Source organism: Dromiciops gliroides, chromosome 5 (genome assembly GCF_019393635.1).
Source record: "Dromiciops gliroides isolate mDroGli1 chromosome 5, mDroGli1.pri, whole genome shotgun sequence".
NCBI classification, from domain to species: domain Eukaryota; kingdom Metazoa; phylum Chordata; class Mammalia; order Microbiotheria; family Microbiotheriidae; genus Dromiciops; species Dromiciops gliroides.
Genome location: NC_057865.1, coordinates 217,134,416 through 217,150,902, shown reverse-complemented (window position 1 = coordinate 217,150,902; position 16,487 = coordinate 217,134,416). Strand labels below are relative to the sequence as shown.

Below are 16,487 nucleotides of genomic sequence, written 5' to 3'. Positions count from 1 at the left end.
CCCCTCAACATTAAAGTTTTACTGTTTATTTCTTCCTTCAATTCTATTAATTCTAAGTATTTAGACATCCTGCTATTTGGTGCATATATATTATCGGTACTGATCTGTGATAACATAATTTTTCTGCTTTTCTCTTCTTATCACATCGTAAGGGCCAAATTTAGTATGGGAAGAGTTAAGTGGGCGGCATGCCGTAGTATTGTGGTAAGAAAGGAAACAGCCTATTTCAAAAAACAAAACAGGTTTATTCATGGGAACAAGTTCAAAACACAAGTGAGGTTAATAGAGCTAGGGAATCTAAATCTCTGGGGTAAAAAGGCCCCAGGCACTCCAAAACTGCCTCTTTACCTCAAAAACCACAAACTCACCACCACCCACAATCTGTAGCTTTAAGGAGAATTAGCTTTGTAGTCCCTTCAGTTTTTGTCTGAAGGTCAAAACACCAGCAGCTCTTCTAACTGTTCCCACCTTCCTTCCCTGTTTTTTCTCAGAATATTCTCCTCTTCCTTTAACTGCCTCTAACTATCTCTCCCACAGGAAAGGGCAGTTCTTAGCCATGCTGAGTCTCCAATTGGCTCAGTACACCCACATGGGCTGTCCCCATTATAATCTGGTCAGGCCCATGTGGGTGTGGGGGAACTATTAGGGCAGAGTTAGTTACTTAATTTGATACTTTGATTCAATAAATGTTCCCTGTGGTCAGAGTTCCTCTTTTTTGTTCAATTATCTCCGAAAGTACACACCCATCTTCTCTTAGGCTTTTAAGCTTACATTTATTCAGTCTGACCATAATGAAGCAAAGATAGGGTTATGAAAACCCCAAATCACAATTAATTACTTACATTCCCCCTTTGTTTCATTAAGAAACATGGGGTGGGGGCAGCTAGGTGGCGCAGTGGATAGAGCACGGGCCCTGGAGTCAGGAGTACCTGAGTTCAAATCTGGCCTCAGACACTTAACACGTCCTAGCTGTGTGACCCTGGGCAAGTCACTTAACCCCAATTGCCTCACTAAAAAAAAAAAAATTAAAGAAACATGGGGTGTTTCCTTGATGAAGCAATAAAAAAATAACTGAATATCATAACCTATGTAAACAAATAGTATGTTAATAACAATATAGGAAAGCAGAAAGGGAAAATTTTATCCAGAGGCACAGTCCCTCCTGGACTCCCACTCTGACAATGTCTACAGAGGGGAGGCCTCTACAGAAAATACATATTACAGACGATGTATACAGTAACAGAAGAAAAAAACAAAAATGTTCATTTAAAGTCCTCGAAATCATGTCTTCAATGAGTGTTAAGATGCCATCAAGAAAACTGGATTCTGGTTGTCTCTGGATACTTTTACTTCTTTAGCTATTTAACTGCTGGATTTTCACTAATCTTTAGCATAGCATTGTCAGTGATCAAATTAAACAGGGAGAGTTCTTCAAAATATAACTTATATAGAACAAATTTAAACTTAATACATACACCATATTTCATTCCCCCCTGTGGAGGATACTTATACCCATATGCAATACAGAGTTGAGGCAGTTATGATATCAATAACACTTTTTACCACCATATGTCTGGATCAAGGCCAAATTTAGTAATGTGTCTGTGATGACACCTAAAAATGTTATGGGAAGGTTACCATACCACATCTTGTGGTTCTGTAGACATCCAGTACTTGTGCTAGGCCTCAGGTGGATAGATTCTGACCATGCCACCAGAATGAGTGAAGAAACCAGGTTAAGTTAAACCAGGTGCATGTGTCAGAGTTTCCATGACACCAGGCCATTTTAAGAGGGAGATTGCATAACTACCTCAACCCTGTATTATATAAAGGAGGGAATGTAATGTAATATTTTATATATATATATATATATAGAGAGAGAGAGAGAGAGAGATTGAGTAGGAGTTCTATTTTGAAGAACTCTCACTATTTAATTTGATCATTGACAATGCTATGCTAAGGTTTAGTAAAAATCCAGCAGTTCAACAGCTAAAGAAATGAATCTAGCTGTCCAGACCAGAGTCCAGCTTTTCAGACCAGAGTCCAGCTTTCCTGATGAGTCCAGACCAGAGTCTAGTTCTCCGGTTGACATCTTACCACTCCAAGAATACAAGAACTCAGAGACTTTAAATGAACAGTTTTGTTTTTTGTTTTTTGTTTTTTTTTTCTTCTGTTATTTTATCCACCATCTGTAACATGTACTCTCTGCAGAGGCCCTCCCTCTGCAGGCTAGTGTCAAAGCATCCGGTCATGAGGGACCGCCCCTCTGGACAAAACTTTTCTCTCTCCCTTTTCTATATTGTTATTAACATATTGTTTGCTAACATAGGGTATTAAATTCTGTTATTTTTGGCTGTTTCATTGAGCAAACCCATACGTGTTTTCCAAAGAAACAAAGGGGGGAATGTGGTAAAAATTATTTGTGGTAAAGATGAATATTGCAGTTTTTAGCTGACTCATTTGGGAGGGGCCAGACCTGGCCCACTCTGAGGTTACATATGCTACTGAGGTCAGAAGTAGAACTCTCCATAGGCAGTTTTTGAAGGACCTCCCCTTTTGGGGGAGGAAAGATTGAATGCTCCCTGAAGGGAGGCGGAGGGTCTTCTGGAACTCTAGGCTTCTTTTGGAATGCTAGCGGTCTGGTGGTCTCTTCTTCTTCTCCCCTTGCGGTGGTGGCGCGTGTATGCTCTGTCTCAGGAAGATGCTGTACTGGTGGTGTGAGCAACTGTAGACTGTCTGGGTTTGGTGAATTAATTACGGAAAAACCCTAAACTCCTTTGAACTAGCTTAATTGGAAATGGTCTGAGGATTGAATAAGTTAAGTTTAGCCATCTTCGGCTGGAAAATTATCTCAGCCCAGGCTTTTGTGGGTTTTTTCTGCTCTAGGAATCGTCCTATGGCATTTGTGGATTTTTTGGAGTGATTGTGTTGTGAGTTCTGAGAGCTTATAGCATTTCCTTCCTATCATTAATTTATCTTCCTCTCCTGAGAAGTACTGCCTCCCCCACTCCTTTTTTTTTTTTTTTTTAGTGAGGCAATTGGGGTTAAGTGACTTGCCCAGGGTCACACAGCTAGTAAGTGTTAAGTGTCTGAGGCCGGATTTGAACTCAGGTCCTCCTGACTCCAGGGCCGGTGCTCTATCCACTGCGCCACCTAGCTGCCCCCCCAACTCCTTCTTACAAATATAGTCAAACAAAACAAATTAAGATATTAATTGGCCGTGTCTGTAACTCTTGTCCATCACTTCTCCTTAAGAGGCAAGATACTTTTCATCATTCTGAAGTCTCATAACTGGTCACTCCATTGATGAGAAGTCTTTCAAAGCTCAACATTCCATCTTCATGCTTACCTACAGGCCATGTTCTATGCTTGGAATTTGTTTTGTGGTAAAATTTATTTGTGGTAAAGATTAATATTCCTGTTTTTAGCTAACTAAGTTGGGAGGGGCCACACCTGGCCCAACCTGAAGTTATGTATGCTACTGAGCTCAGAAAGGCAGCTTTTGAAGGACCTCCCCTTTTGGGGGAGAAAAGATTGAACACTCCCTGAAGGGAGGTTAAAGGGCACTTCCGGAACGTCAACGATAGAGTGACTTCCGGAACGCTAGTTTGCTCTCTCTGGCTGGTGAGCGAGGTCCTGGTGGCACACGAGCAACTGTAGACTGGCGGGCTGTTCAGGTTGGTGAGTTACTTACTGAAAACCCTAAATTCCTTTGAACCAGCTTAAGCTAAGTTTAGAGTTAAGAGCATTTCTCTGTATTTCTATTTTCCTATTTCCTTTGATTTTTATTAGTTTCACCTTTGTTGTTTAATTAATTCCCAAGTAATAAAATCTGATCTTTTTGTGAACTAAAGCGTAGAGGCTCCTTTCTTATTGGCCTGGGAGAAATATCTAAAATATCTAAAAAGGGCAGTTCCCTCATATTTCCAGAACCCCAAAATTAAGGCGAGTCACCCAAATAACACTCCGTATATCAAATTTTGGCTCTCACAGTTTCCACAACTCTATCTTTCAAAACCCTTTATTTTTCTTTTAAGATCAACCCAGGCATTATCCAGTATTAGAACTCATTCCCTCCATGGATAGACAGATATAGAGGGATGGATGGATGGATAAATAGATAGATGACAGCATTATATCATACTTTAAAGTTTATAAATACATGTACTTTTACATATTATTTCATTTAATCCTCACAAGCACCCTGTGACTAGGTGCTATTATCTCCATTTCACAAATAAAGGAACTGAGGCTGAAAGAGGTTGTGACTTGTCCAGGTTCATACTGCTAGTGTCTGAAGCAGAATTTGAACTCAGTACTTCCTGTAAGTCTAACATCCTATCAATTGTATTCTCTGGTAAGACTACAAGTTTCATCCCTAGTGCTTTGTATTTGGCAGATGTAATGACCCTAGTAGCCTCTCCATCTCACCAGAAAACAAAGAAGCCCAAAGACAGGAGAGCTGAGTTACCTTGTCAGAGTAAGACCAGTAATATTACCCCAAAGACCCTTTTCCCACCTATCAAGTAGCCACCAATTCTTCAGGAATCTTTTTCCTTTCTTTTTTTTTTTTTGGGGGGGGGGGCAATGAGGGTTAAGTGACTGTCCCAAATTCACACAGCTAGTAAGTGTCAACTGTCTGAGGCCGAATTTGAACTCAGGTCCTCCTGAATCTAGGGCTGGTGCCTTATCCCAGCTGCTCCCCGCCACCCAACTGCCCCCACCCCTCCACCAGGAATCTTTTTATCTCACTGATAGCATGAATCAACATCAGTCCTCCCTCAGGTCCAGGTCTCTTCCTATAACACCTAGTTCTGCTAGATCCAGATAAAAACAATAAAAACTTACTAGACTTTATTGGTTTGGGAAGATGTTCCATTCCCTCTGGGGCTGCAAAAAGAGTACACTTAATTCCACTTACAATGCCAGTTGACTTGACCTCTTTTAAGCATTCTCCTTGTCTGCTCTCCATATTGTATGTCTCCTCAATAAAGCTGTTTTGTATTGGGGAGCTAGGTGGTGCAGTGGATAGAGCACCGGCCCTGGAGTCAGGAGTACCTGACTTCAAATCCAGCCCCAGACACTTAACACTTACTAGCTGTGTGACCCTGGGCAAGTCACTTAACCCCAATTGCCTCACTTAAAAAAAAAAAAAGCTGTTCTGTTTTATTGTCTTGCATGCTTCATGTTTCTTTGGGGCGGACTATTGGTATTTTGAACCCTCTAAGTCTGTAAGGACTATTTGTTGGTAATATCAGAACTTGAATCCAATTCTTCAGACTTCAAGTTCAACGTCCTTTCTATAATAATATCATGTTTTCCTTTTTTCTTGTTGAACTCATGATGGCTTCCAGTGATCACTATTCTGATCCAATTTTTTCTCTATAGATCTAAATATCTCATACTTGAGCACAGATACTAAAACTGGAATGACACAGCTTAGCATGGCTCCTGCATAAGGATGACACACAATTTCATGAAGCATTAAATATTTCTGTCTATGTGGCACAGTGGATACAATACAATGCTGAACTTCAGAGTCAAGAAGACCTGTGTGAAAAGCACCTATCTTGAAGGGTTTCTCTGTTCTGAGGATCTAATGGGGAAATAAGTAAAGTTCTTTGCAAACTTTTAAGCACTCTATAAATGCTATTATAGATTTCTTCTTCAGTTTTAGAGAATGGAGATGATGTAAGAACTGTCAGTACGTGGGAGAATCTGAAAACCTCCCAGCAATTCATGACTTCAGCTCAGAAAACTGTGATGAATAAGTGGTCATGATATCTAAGCATTCTCTCAAGACCTTCATACTAGTAAAGTTCTGTTGAGAAACCTTGTTGTTCAAGGGACACAAAGCTAGCAGATCTATGAAAAATAAACTCATATCAAGTTGCTGGGACTAGGAAAAAAGCTGTTTACAGAATGGCAGTGAAGGGGACCTTATCAAGTCACTTTACTGCAATGATTTATTGCTCAAATGAGCAATAAGTTTCTTTCTTTCTTTATTTTTTGTGAGGCAATTGGGGTTAAGTGACTTGCCCAGGGTCACACAGCTAGTAAGTGCGTAAAGTGTCTGAGGCCGGATTTGAACTCAGGTCCTCCTGAATCCCAGGCTGGTGCTCTATCCACTGCGCCACCTAGCTGCCCCAGCAATAAGTTTCTAATGAGCAATGGGAGAGAAGTCATGAACTTCCCTCATTAGACTCTAAGCACAGAACACCAGGATATACAGAATGTCCTAACCACATGCTGGCTCTCAGTGACATTTCCAGTGAAGGACACATTGTGTACTATTATCCAATTACCTTGTCCCCAAAATGAACTATATAGATAATCCAGAAGTAGCTTCTTTCTTGTTTAGAAAGTCAGGTATAGGGAGCAGCTAGGTGGCGCAGTGGATAGAACACCGGCCCTGGAGTCAGGAGTACCTGAGTTCAAATCTGGCCTTGGAAACTTAACACTTACTAGCTGTGTGACCCTGGGCAAGTCACTTAATTCCAATTGCCTCACTAAAAAAAAAAAAAAAAAAGGGGGTCAGGTATAGGGGCAGCTAGGTGGTGCAGTGTATAAAAGAGCACCAGCCCTGGATTCGGGAGGACCTAAGTTCAAATCTGGCCTCAGACACTTGACACTTACTAGCTGTGTGACACTGGGCAAGTCACTTAACCCCAATTGCCTCACCAAAAAAAAAAAAAGAAAAATAAAGAAACTCAGGTATACTTTCAATAGCCAGGGCACAGGAGATACTGATGGCAAGCCTGGCTTTCCTACAAGTCAAGGTGTAGGGAAGCAGGTCTATAAACCTGAGCACTTAGACCAGGGACTGCAAAATTTCTGGCCCTGGAGAAGAATGTAATGTCTACATTGCAAATGGTGCTGTGGAGACAAGAGACCCAAGCAGATACTATCCTGAAGTTTGCCAGTTTGTGACATTTGAATTTAAACTTTTGGGACTGTACTTTTAAAGGCTTATGGGAGGAGTTGGTAGTCACAAAGGTGGTCTCTGATCACACAGGAGGATGGCCAGGAAGGGTTGAGTGGGAATCTTGATCTCTGGATACTGGCTCCCTGTGACGGGTAAAACTAAATGTGTGGTCACCTGTCCCCGGTGTGGGGAAAGCTAACTAGGACAACAGTTTAACAGTTAGGGGGCCCCTGGTAATAATATGTTAACATTCCCCTTCCCTGTTCATCCACAACCCATCAATGGGAACTCAAAAGCTGATAAGCAAAGGCCTTCTTCCCCTCTGCCTGCTGAGAACTGAACATGCTAGTGAGACTATCTTGGTCATCTACGCCGCCGCCCCCCCCCCCTCCTTTATTTTTTGTTTGTTTCTTTTTGTTTTGTTTTTTGTTTTTTTGCAGGGCAGTGGGGGTTAAATGACTTGCCCAGGGTCACACAGCTAGCTAGTGTCAAGTATCTGAGGCTGGATTTGAACTCAAGTCCTCCTGAATCCAGGGCCAGTGCTTAACCACTGCGCCATCTAGCTGCCCCCGGCTTCCTTTATTTTTAAAGAAATATTTTGTTTTAATCAGTCAAAATCTGCCATTCTACCCTTCCACCCAACCTTCCTCCCAAACTGAGAACACAAGAAAAAAAAATTTACAAAAATGAACAATTAAAATAAATGTCCACATTGGCTATGTCCAAAAAAATGAGATGAATAACATTTCATCATTAATCCCTGCAATGGTAGTTGGTCATTATGCTGATAAGAGATCAGCAGAATCATATTCCATCATATTTATATACCTTAGCTAGTTCGTCCATTCCTCAATTTATGGGTATCCCCTCACATTCCCATCATCATCACCTCAAAAAACTGTATCTTTAGTTTATTTTGCTTATGACTAATTAGTCATAATTACTCCCTTAAGTCTATTTTCTCTCAAATCTCTTCTATTTCCCCATTGAATAAAATGCATTTCTATGCTCAACTGTATTCATCCTTTTGACCAGTTCAGATGAGTGAGGTTTATCAGCCATCCCTGACTCATTTTTATGTCTACTTGTACATTCATTATATAAGATAATTTCCCTTGACCTTCCTTTCTCTTCTTCCCTCATTGTATTCCTTTTCTTTTATCTTCCCATTCTTAAGACCATTACATACTAGAACCCTCCCCCCCCCCCGCCCCCCCACCCCGGCTAATTGGACTACCTGTATTTTCTGATTGGGTTCTAAGGAAATGTGTGCATCATCTCCCCATATTGGACTATAAGCAGTTTATCCTTGTTGAGGCCTTCATCACTGTTCATTGTCATTTACCATTTAAAATTTCCCTACTCAGGGGCAGCTAGGTGGTGCAGTGGATAGAGCACCGGCCCTGGAGTCAGGAGTACCTGAGTTCAAATCCGACCTCAGACACTTAACAATTACTAGCTGTGTGACCCTGGGCAAGTCACTTAACCCCAATTGCCTCACTTAAAAAAAAAAAATTTCCCTACTCTTCTGTGTTCAAACTTTAGCAGCCCTTTCTCATTGCCCCCTGTAGTATTATAGTTTTGCTGGGTTATTTTTTTGGCGGTGCTGCAATTGGGGTTATGACTTGTCTGGGGTCACACAGCTAGTGTCAAGTATCTGAGGTGGGATTTGAACTCAGGTCCTCCTGACTCCAGTACTCTACCACTGTACCACCTAGCTGCCCCCTGGGTAAGTTATTTTTAGCTATAAATTCATATTCTTTGCATTCTGGAGTATTTTATTCTATGCTCCTTTAGAGTAATGGCTGCTAAATTGTGTATGAGCTTGACTATGGTATGTGGGACTTGAATTCTCTCTAGTTAACTTGCAATGTTTTTTTTCTTTTTCCTAGGAAACTCTGGATTTTGGCTATGATGTATGATCCTCAGAATTTTCATTTAGCGGTTTCTTACAGGAAAAGACTGGTAGATTCTTCTTATGTTGTCCTCTAGTTAAGAGATCTGGGGCAGTGTTCCTTCTAAAGATTTCTTGAAATAGGCTCTTTTTTAGTCACAGCATCCAGCTAGTCCAATGATTAAATTTTTTCCCTCCTAAATGGAAGACCATGCCAGTTGTTTTTGCAATGAGATACCTTCCATTTTCTTCTGTTCTAAAGAATCTTTTAATATTGGCTGTTGCCTCATGCATTCGCTGGCCTGTTTGGGATTTATGAACAAGAATCCTGTAAACAGATTTGCAACAAAAATGTCCTCTAACTCCTTAGACACCACAGCTTTCAAAATCCAGATCAAATGGCACTTTTTGTAGGAAGCCTCCCCCTTTAAAGTGAATTCTGAACTACTCTGCATGTTTTTTAGGTATATGCTGTACTTGGCTTCCCTCTCCCCCCCCCCCGAATAGCGCTTACATGCCTTTTGATCAGGGTCTGTTTTGTCCCCCCCCCACACACTTAGCACAATGTATACTTAATGCTTTCCTCTCTCACAAAATTCACAGTAATCCAGAAAATTTGAAGGCAAACATCCTAAACAGATAAGTGAATGGGATGTCTCTTAAGAATAAGGTGCCAAAAAACCAAAACAAAACAGAATAAAGGGCCAATGAGTAGTGTTGGTGTAGGATAGTTTCCTTCTGGTGGGTGCTAGACACCCAAAGTTTGCACATAAATCACTAATGAAAAGCAACAAAAGTAAATCCGGCAGATACATCAGCACAAGTCTCTCACCTCCCTCCCTCTCCCACTTGACCTTTTGAGGCTTCTCATGATCTTCACAAATACATAGAATAAAAAAACCCATACTTTAAAGGACCGTAAAGATTAGCAATGTCTCAAGCTATGAAATATGTGGCTTGGCAACACTGGCATTTAGTTGGGTGAGGTTATCTGAAAATATGAATACAACTGGGAATTATTAATGGAAAAATTTTGGATAAAAAGTAATTATTTCCATACTGAATTATTGCAAAAATCCCGTATTTAGTTTGATATAACTTGGGGTTATGTAACCTGACCTATTTTTTCATTTCCTCAGATGAGAAAACTGAGGCTGAACTTCACCAAAGTCACAAGTATTAAGTGGCAGGGCTGGGACTCAAATCTCAACTTCTGACTTGAAATCTAGCCTTTCCACTATGCCACACACACCACATGGCATTAAATTCTCTCTAGATACATCTTCTGCAGATTAGAAAATTGGTCATAATGATTTTTATGTAGGTGGCTTAGTTTCCTGGTTACTTAAATGCTTATTTATGCTCAGTGGTGTTCTTTTTTTGTCACATTATACTACTTAACTGTACAAAAGTCAATGGGGGGGGGCCCCCCCGCGGGCCGAGGCAGCTGCGTGGCGCAGTGGATAGAACACTGGTCCTGGATTCAGGAAGACCTGAGTTCAAATCTGGCCTCAGACGCTTAACACTTACTAGCTATGTGACCCTGGGCAAGTCACTTAAACCCCATTGCCTTGCCAAAAACAAAAACAACCCCCAAACCGAACAAATAAAAAAATAATAAAAAAACCCCCAATGGCTAGAACATGCCAGGTGTACATTAAAGGTTTGCCAAATAAATGAATACTTACTAAGACCATATCTCTATGTATCACCTCACATGTGATTTTGGGTTTTCCACACAATTAACAAATATTTCTATTTTTACTCAAGTTAAAGTTTTATTTTTTGGGCTAAGAGGGGGTAAAAGCTAAAGTGGTCATGTATTTCCTTTTCTGTAATGTACAAGTGATATTGCCTGGCCTTATATAACATACTTAACTAGTGGTGACTAAATAAACTGAAAATTATTAAGCAATGGGAAGTATGGAGAGATTATTAACACTGCAGAAAAGGAAACCAGTCCTGTTTTTAAATCAGCTTTATTTTTTTTTTCTAATTTTGTGTTATTTTAATTTCCCATAGCACCTTGGCAATGTCAAAAACAAAAATACAAATACATGGATGTAATCAGTTTAACATTTAAAGCATGAGCCTATGTCACACCATATTGTTTTGGACAGTCTTGACAACAGGAATAAACCAGAGCAATGGACAAAGTAGAAGCCAGATAGTTGGTTCTGTTTTTCTTCCCCAACCCCCTTTTCACCATTTTGTTGAGATGTGAATGCCAAGGGAAGTCTGAATCATCTGAGGAGAAAGCTGATGGGCACACATATATGGATATATACACACACATATAGGAAGATACATATACATACATACCTATATATGCAAATACACATGTGTGTATATACAGATATGTATTCATCTATTTTGAGTGCAATAAAACTGAAACTCTTTTAATGTCTTGAGTTGCACTTTTGGAAATTATCTGTAATTGAAGAGCCATTTAAAAAAGTCTCCAGTTCTTCAATATACGATTTTAACTTGTTACAGGATAACAATCAGATGGATTTTCAGAGTTGATTTATTCCCAACTACGCATTAAAACAAGCCTTTTTTTTTTTAATGGAACTCCTAAGGTGTCCAAATTCAGAATTAATCAAACAGAAACTACTATGTACCTTCTTTATAAAGGAAGCCCAGACTACATTAACATACACAATAAAGCATAAGGTATTTAGATTAATGGCAACCAGGTTACAAGGAAATACATATAAAAAAATCCCAAAAAAGATCTATTGCATATCTGTCGTAGTTATGAATTTATAAAAACCTATTAGAGGCAATTTCTCCCCTGTGGGTATTTCTGTTGCATCTTGTCTGTAATAAAATGGTGCATTTTACCCATTTGTATAACATGCTAGCAAAAACATTACAGATTTAACCCAGGTGACTGCTCATGTGTGTCAGACAGTAAAACCAGTAGATAATGAAGCTGACAGACAAAGCTGTAAGGCTGTAACTGAGAATACTACAGTAAGTAATGGATTAAGTTACTTTAAATACTATTCTGTTCCAGCAACATCCTTCCTATTCCTCCTTTCCAATAGTTATAATGGGTTGCTTTATGCTTCTATATCTATTGCTAAAACTGCACCTTTAAACTTTTCGCCAAGCTAACTTGGTTACTTCTTCAACAAAACAAAAGGAATGCATGACAAAACACTCAAAGCTACCTTAATTTTAGGAATCAGAATAATCAGAAATTTATATGCTAACATTTGTTCACATGTAAATTTAGCACATAACACAAAACAAAAACCCTGAACACTCTAGTCTTCTTTCAAAGACTGAATAGGGAAATAATTTAGCCATTAGATCCCCAGGCAACAATTTCGAAAACCAGTGTTGAAATTTGTTAAAAACTGAAATTGATTTTGCTAGACGAAAAACTGTAGGTGTTTAAAGAAATTGAAATGGGCAAGACTGAAAAAAAAATGCAAAGTTTTGTACTGTTTCCATTCCTTTTTAAAGGAAAGAAAGCAAAACAAAAGGTGAGGAACTTGCATGAGCATTTGGAGAATATGAAGATAGCTTACTTCAGAGTCAATCTATGCTATGTGCACTTCATGCAACAAGTACTGCAGGAGTAAATTCATGGTCACACAGAGATTTACAATTTTCACAGCAGTTTGTATTTACTTTTACCCCCCAACCCTCCCTCCACAAAAGAAAATGGGATATATGGGTGAGGAGAGAAGAACAAATTTAATATTGATGTTCTTACATCCAAGAACAAAAAAAAGGTGAATTTCCTTAATTGATCAGCTATAGAATAATGCTGGGGAAAAAAAATCAACAGCTTCACACATTTAACAGGAATCACCTGGACAGAAACTTTAATTTGTTGCTTTGAAATAAAGGCTATATACCAAGTTTCTTAGTACCTCACTTATTATAAAAGGTACTTACTGCTCTACGAAGCTGCAATAAAGTAGCTTAAAAAAAATCCCATAAAGGCCTATATTTTATGATAGTCCAAAATGCTGAACTGCTCTCTTATGATGAAATGCAAGCACTCACTGACATCCAATCCTTCTGCTAGTTAGAATTGTACAAAATAAAAAACTCAACACATTTGCCTCACCAACTTGCATTCCTCAAAACAAGTTCCTTCCATTTGCCATTAGAATTAGGACATCTGAAATGTTTAGAAATTAGGTGGCTTTATAAGCACTAATACATGTTTTTACTTAATCCATACACAGCATACTGGCAAGCCTAAATCTGTGAATACATTGTAAAAGTTATTTTTCAGTTTGAGTGCAATAATTAAGTTTATAATCTATATCAAATGATTTTTATAAAATGTTTATTCTCTGAAACTCAATGCAGTTCACAGTGTTAACACTTTTAAATGTTTGCCATTTCTTTGCCATTTCCACCAAATGCAGCATTATCTAAGTAAACTGATTAAGCATTTTAACCATAGATGTGATCAGTGATTATCATTAAGTTTTTCTCTTTTAAAAAGAACCTAAAACTTCCCCTAAACTCAGCACAGGTAGTTTTATTGTATGTTTTAGTGAATAATGATTTTTAAAAATTATATGTAGAAATGAACAGTTTTAAACTGCATAAATATATTATACAGAATTATCAAGCCGTTAAATCAAAAGCAACTGCCAAGCGGAATAAGTTACAAAGAAATGACAACTCTGGCATATACATATACATATATATGTAGGGAAAAAAAGAAAAAAAAAGATGTGCAGTTTTTAAAGTGATTTGTTAACAGTTACCTACTAAATAAGAATTTCTAAAGATTAACCGGCTAAAGTTGAAAAATGAAAAGTTTCACAGTAATGTAATTTAACCTCCACTTACATTCATTCTAATGTCATCACTAGTATATATTACTAAGATGTTTACTGTATATGTCACAACAGTGCTTTCCAGTGTTTACAATTTACAATTTCAATTTGTACATTTGCAATTCACTGAAAAAGGTACAATTCTTACTTTTGAAAACTATTCCTAAAACGAAAAAAAACCTTTTATACAGAACTTTGAACTTGGGGTCTGACTTAGCAGATTAATGCAACATGGTTTTTTTTTCTTTTTATATTTCAGTCATTTCCTGTAATTACTAGCACATAAACTCATCTGTCCAATGTACAACAGAGCTGCAAATGTAGAAAATGAGAACCTACACAGGTTTTTTTTTTAACTACCTTTTTTCCTCAGCCTTTCCTCAAAAACAAAATTTTCTTTCTGGTGTATGTTAGAGTTAATTAAAAAAAATTTTTTTGGGAAAAAAAAAAGACGCAGGCATTATATGCACTGTAAACAGAAAAATTCCCCCCAGATTATAAAAATTTGACTTCTACAGTACTTAACACTTTAAAGAATTAGTTACAAAGTCTTATCTTTAGCACTAACACAAATTACTGTAGGCGCAGCCCGCCCTTCCAACCTGGATCCTAAGTATTTGAATACTTGAACATAAGCAAAATAATGAACAACACTTATTTCAGAAGCCATGTTTAGAACACACCTATAGTAAGTTCTTACTAGACCTGTCTAATGCAATGAAAAGTACACACAGGTCTATCATAGGTTGGGGAGAGGATGCACAGAGAACACTGAAGCAACAAAAACGAAAAGATGTTATGTTCCCCTTATTGGGGAAAAGAAAGCAGGGCAGTTTTAATTAACCCCTACAGTCTACCAGACCTGAAAGCATAGGTCGTCTAAGACCAAGTTTTATATTTGCTTTTTTTTTTCCCATTTCCTTGAGCTTCAAACTTATTCTGACCTACAATCAGATCTCCAGTAAATTCAGTTAAAAAGCTTATTGAATGAAATATTAGTAAGGTCAAAAGACAGACTAAATTTCAAGCTGGAAAAAAATTCTACTTAAGTAGTACATTCAGTTTTTAAATCAGTTACTAAGTTATGACATAACAGAATTGGCTGTAATCTGTCATTCTGGCACATACACGCAAACACACACAAACCAAGCACACCAGCCAATGATCTGATTTGCAACACAAGGCCATATAGGCAAAGACAGCATTCTACAAGCCTAACTTTAAATAGATTAAAAAAAGTAATTTCTAATTTTACAGAAATGCTTTGTCAAAAAATATTTTTCTCTCACTTCCTCACCTCCTATACTGAAGGACATGTAAATATGCATTTTTCCAGCTAATTTTCAACCCCCAAAATTAATTTCAGGCAGGAAACCTTGCAAATTAAAGACAAACAAAAATACAAAAAATTATAATATTTATATATATATATTTATACTGATTGGAATCCTCCAGCATTTTAAAATCACTTTAGAGATGAATTCTGGGATTCCACTTTTCACAAACTCCAAAGATCCACAATGCTTCAGGCCATACTTTTTCTCCTCTCTCCTTCCTGGCTATACCCCCTTTCCCCTCCAACAAAGCTCATTAATCCACAGTTCAAGTTTAACTGAAAGAGATAGGAGTTTTTAACAGTTTTTTTTTGTGTTTTTGTGGGGTTTTTTTGTTTTTGTTTTTTGTTTTTTTACTTTGGTGATCTGGGTGGCACATACTGCTCTTTGCCATTACGCCGAGTCACTCCCTGAGGTGAAGACCTGTGGCCAAATTGGCGTCTCTGTTCCCTGATTTTTCCAGCTGCACCTCTGGGAGCAGTATTGCCACGGAAGCCAGTGTACTCCTTACTAGCCCTTCCTTCTGGCTTTTCATGTGACTTCTCAGGAACACCATTCTCTTCATTCTTGGCAGGGGACACGACATTGGAACGAAGCTCTCTTAGTGGCTGCACAGAGACTGAAGGAGGCTCCTTAGGGGGCTTCTGGCAAACTTCCGCATAACTTAACTTTCGGGGCTCCTTTAAAGTGACAAAAAAACCAAAAAAAATTGTTCACATGTAACTCTTATAAATAAGTACCAAATGAGCTAAAAATTAACACGTGAAAAAATAACCCCCAAAGTTGGATGGCTCCAAGGAGGTTTTACACAAAGTTTTTCCTAGTGGTCAATTAGGGTCTTCCATGGCTCATCCTAGAAGATCAGATATTATTATAGAAGGGAGGGAGGGAATGAGAAATTGGGATAGCAAGAAGCAGCTATTTATTGTTAACAGATGAAAAACAAGGGGGATTCAGGGTAGCTGTTCCATCTATTTTATGTTTACAAAGGAAACCTGAAGGTAAAAAAAAAAAGACTATTAAGAATGGTGTGTGTGTGTGCACACACGCCCTGCACAAGAGGACCAGCTAGGTGGTACAGTGGATAAAACACCGGCCCTGGATTTAGGAGGACCTGAGTTCAAATCCAGCCTCAGACACTTGACACTTACTAGCTGTGTGACCCTGGGCAAGTCACTTAACCCCAATTGCCTCACCCCACCCAAAAAAAAAGGGAAAGAAAAAAAAAAAGAATGGTAGGGATTATAGGTGGAAAGTTTCAATCTCAATTCTTCTTAGTAGATCTACAAAGAACATGGTGAATGTTTGAAACTTGTGGCTAAACTCCTCTATTTAGGAAAGTCAATACCACCAAATTTACTTCAAGTATTGTATAGAATGCCCCCACCATGCTGCCAATACAAGTAGTGCAAGATTCACTATGATCTGGCTAGGAAATCTTCCTCAATTACTACATGAGAACAACAACCAAAGCAACTAAGTTCAGGAATTCAGAAACAGACTTCTCTGTTCTCACT

The 16,487-nt window shown here is 38.5% G+C and overlaps 1 protein-coding gene and 1 pseudogene across 4 annotated transcripts in view; one reads left to right on the top strand and one right to left on the bottom strand.

The window, feature by feature from the left end:
• The first annotated feature begins 5,396 nt into the window (after positions 1 to 5,396).
• LOC122730229 lies at positions 5,397 to 5,496 on the top strand (annotated as a pseudogene).
• Positions 5,497 to 10,782: 5,286 nt separating this feature from the next.
• The window catches only part of LARP4 (La ribonucleoprotein 4), a 54,065-nt gene continuing 48,360 nt past the window's right edge, over positions 10,783 to 16,487 (bottom strand). For all 4 annotated transcript variants that reach the window (XM_043965930.1, XM_043965932.1, XM_043965933.1 and 1 more), the window contains one exon: positions 10,783 to 15,650. In XM_043965930.1, the coding sequence (XP_043821865.1) occupies positions 15,324 to 15,650 (327 nt within the window). In that variant the 3' untranslated portion in view covers positions 10,783 to 15,323. The remainder of the gene's footprint in view (positions 15,651 to 16,487) is intronic.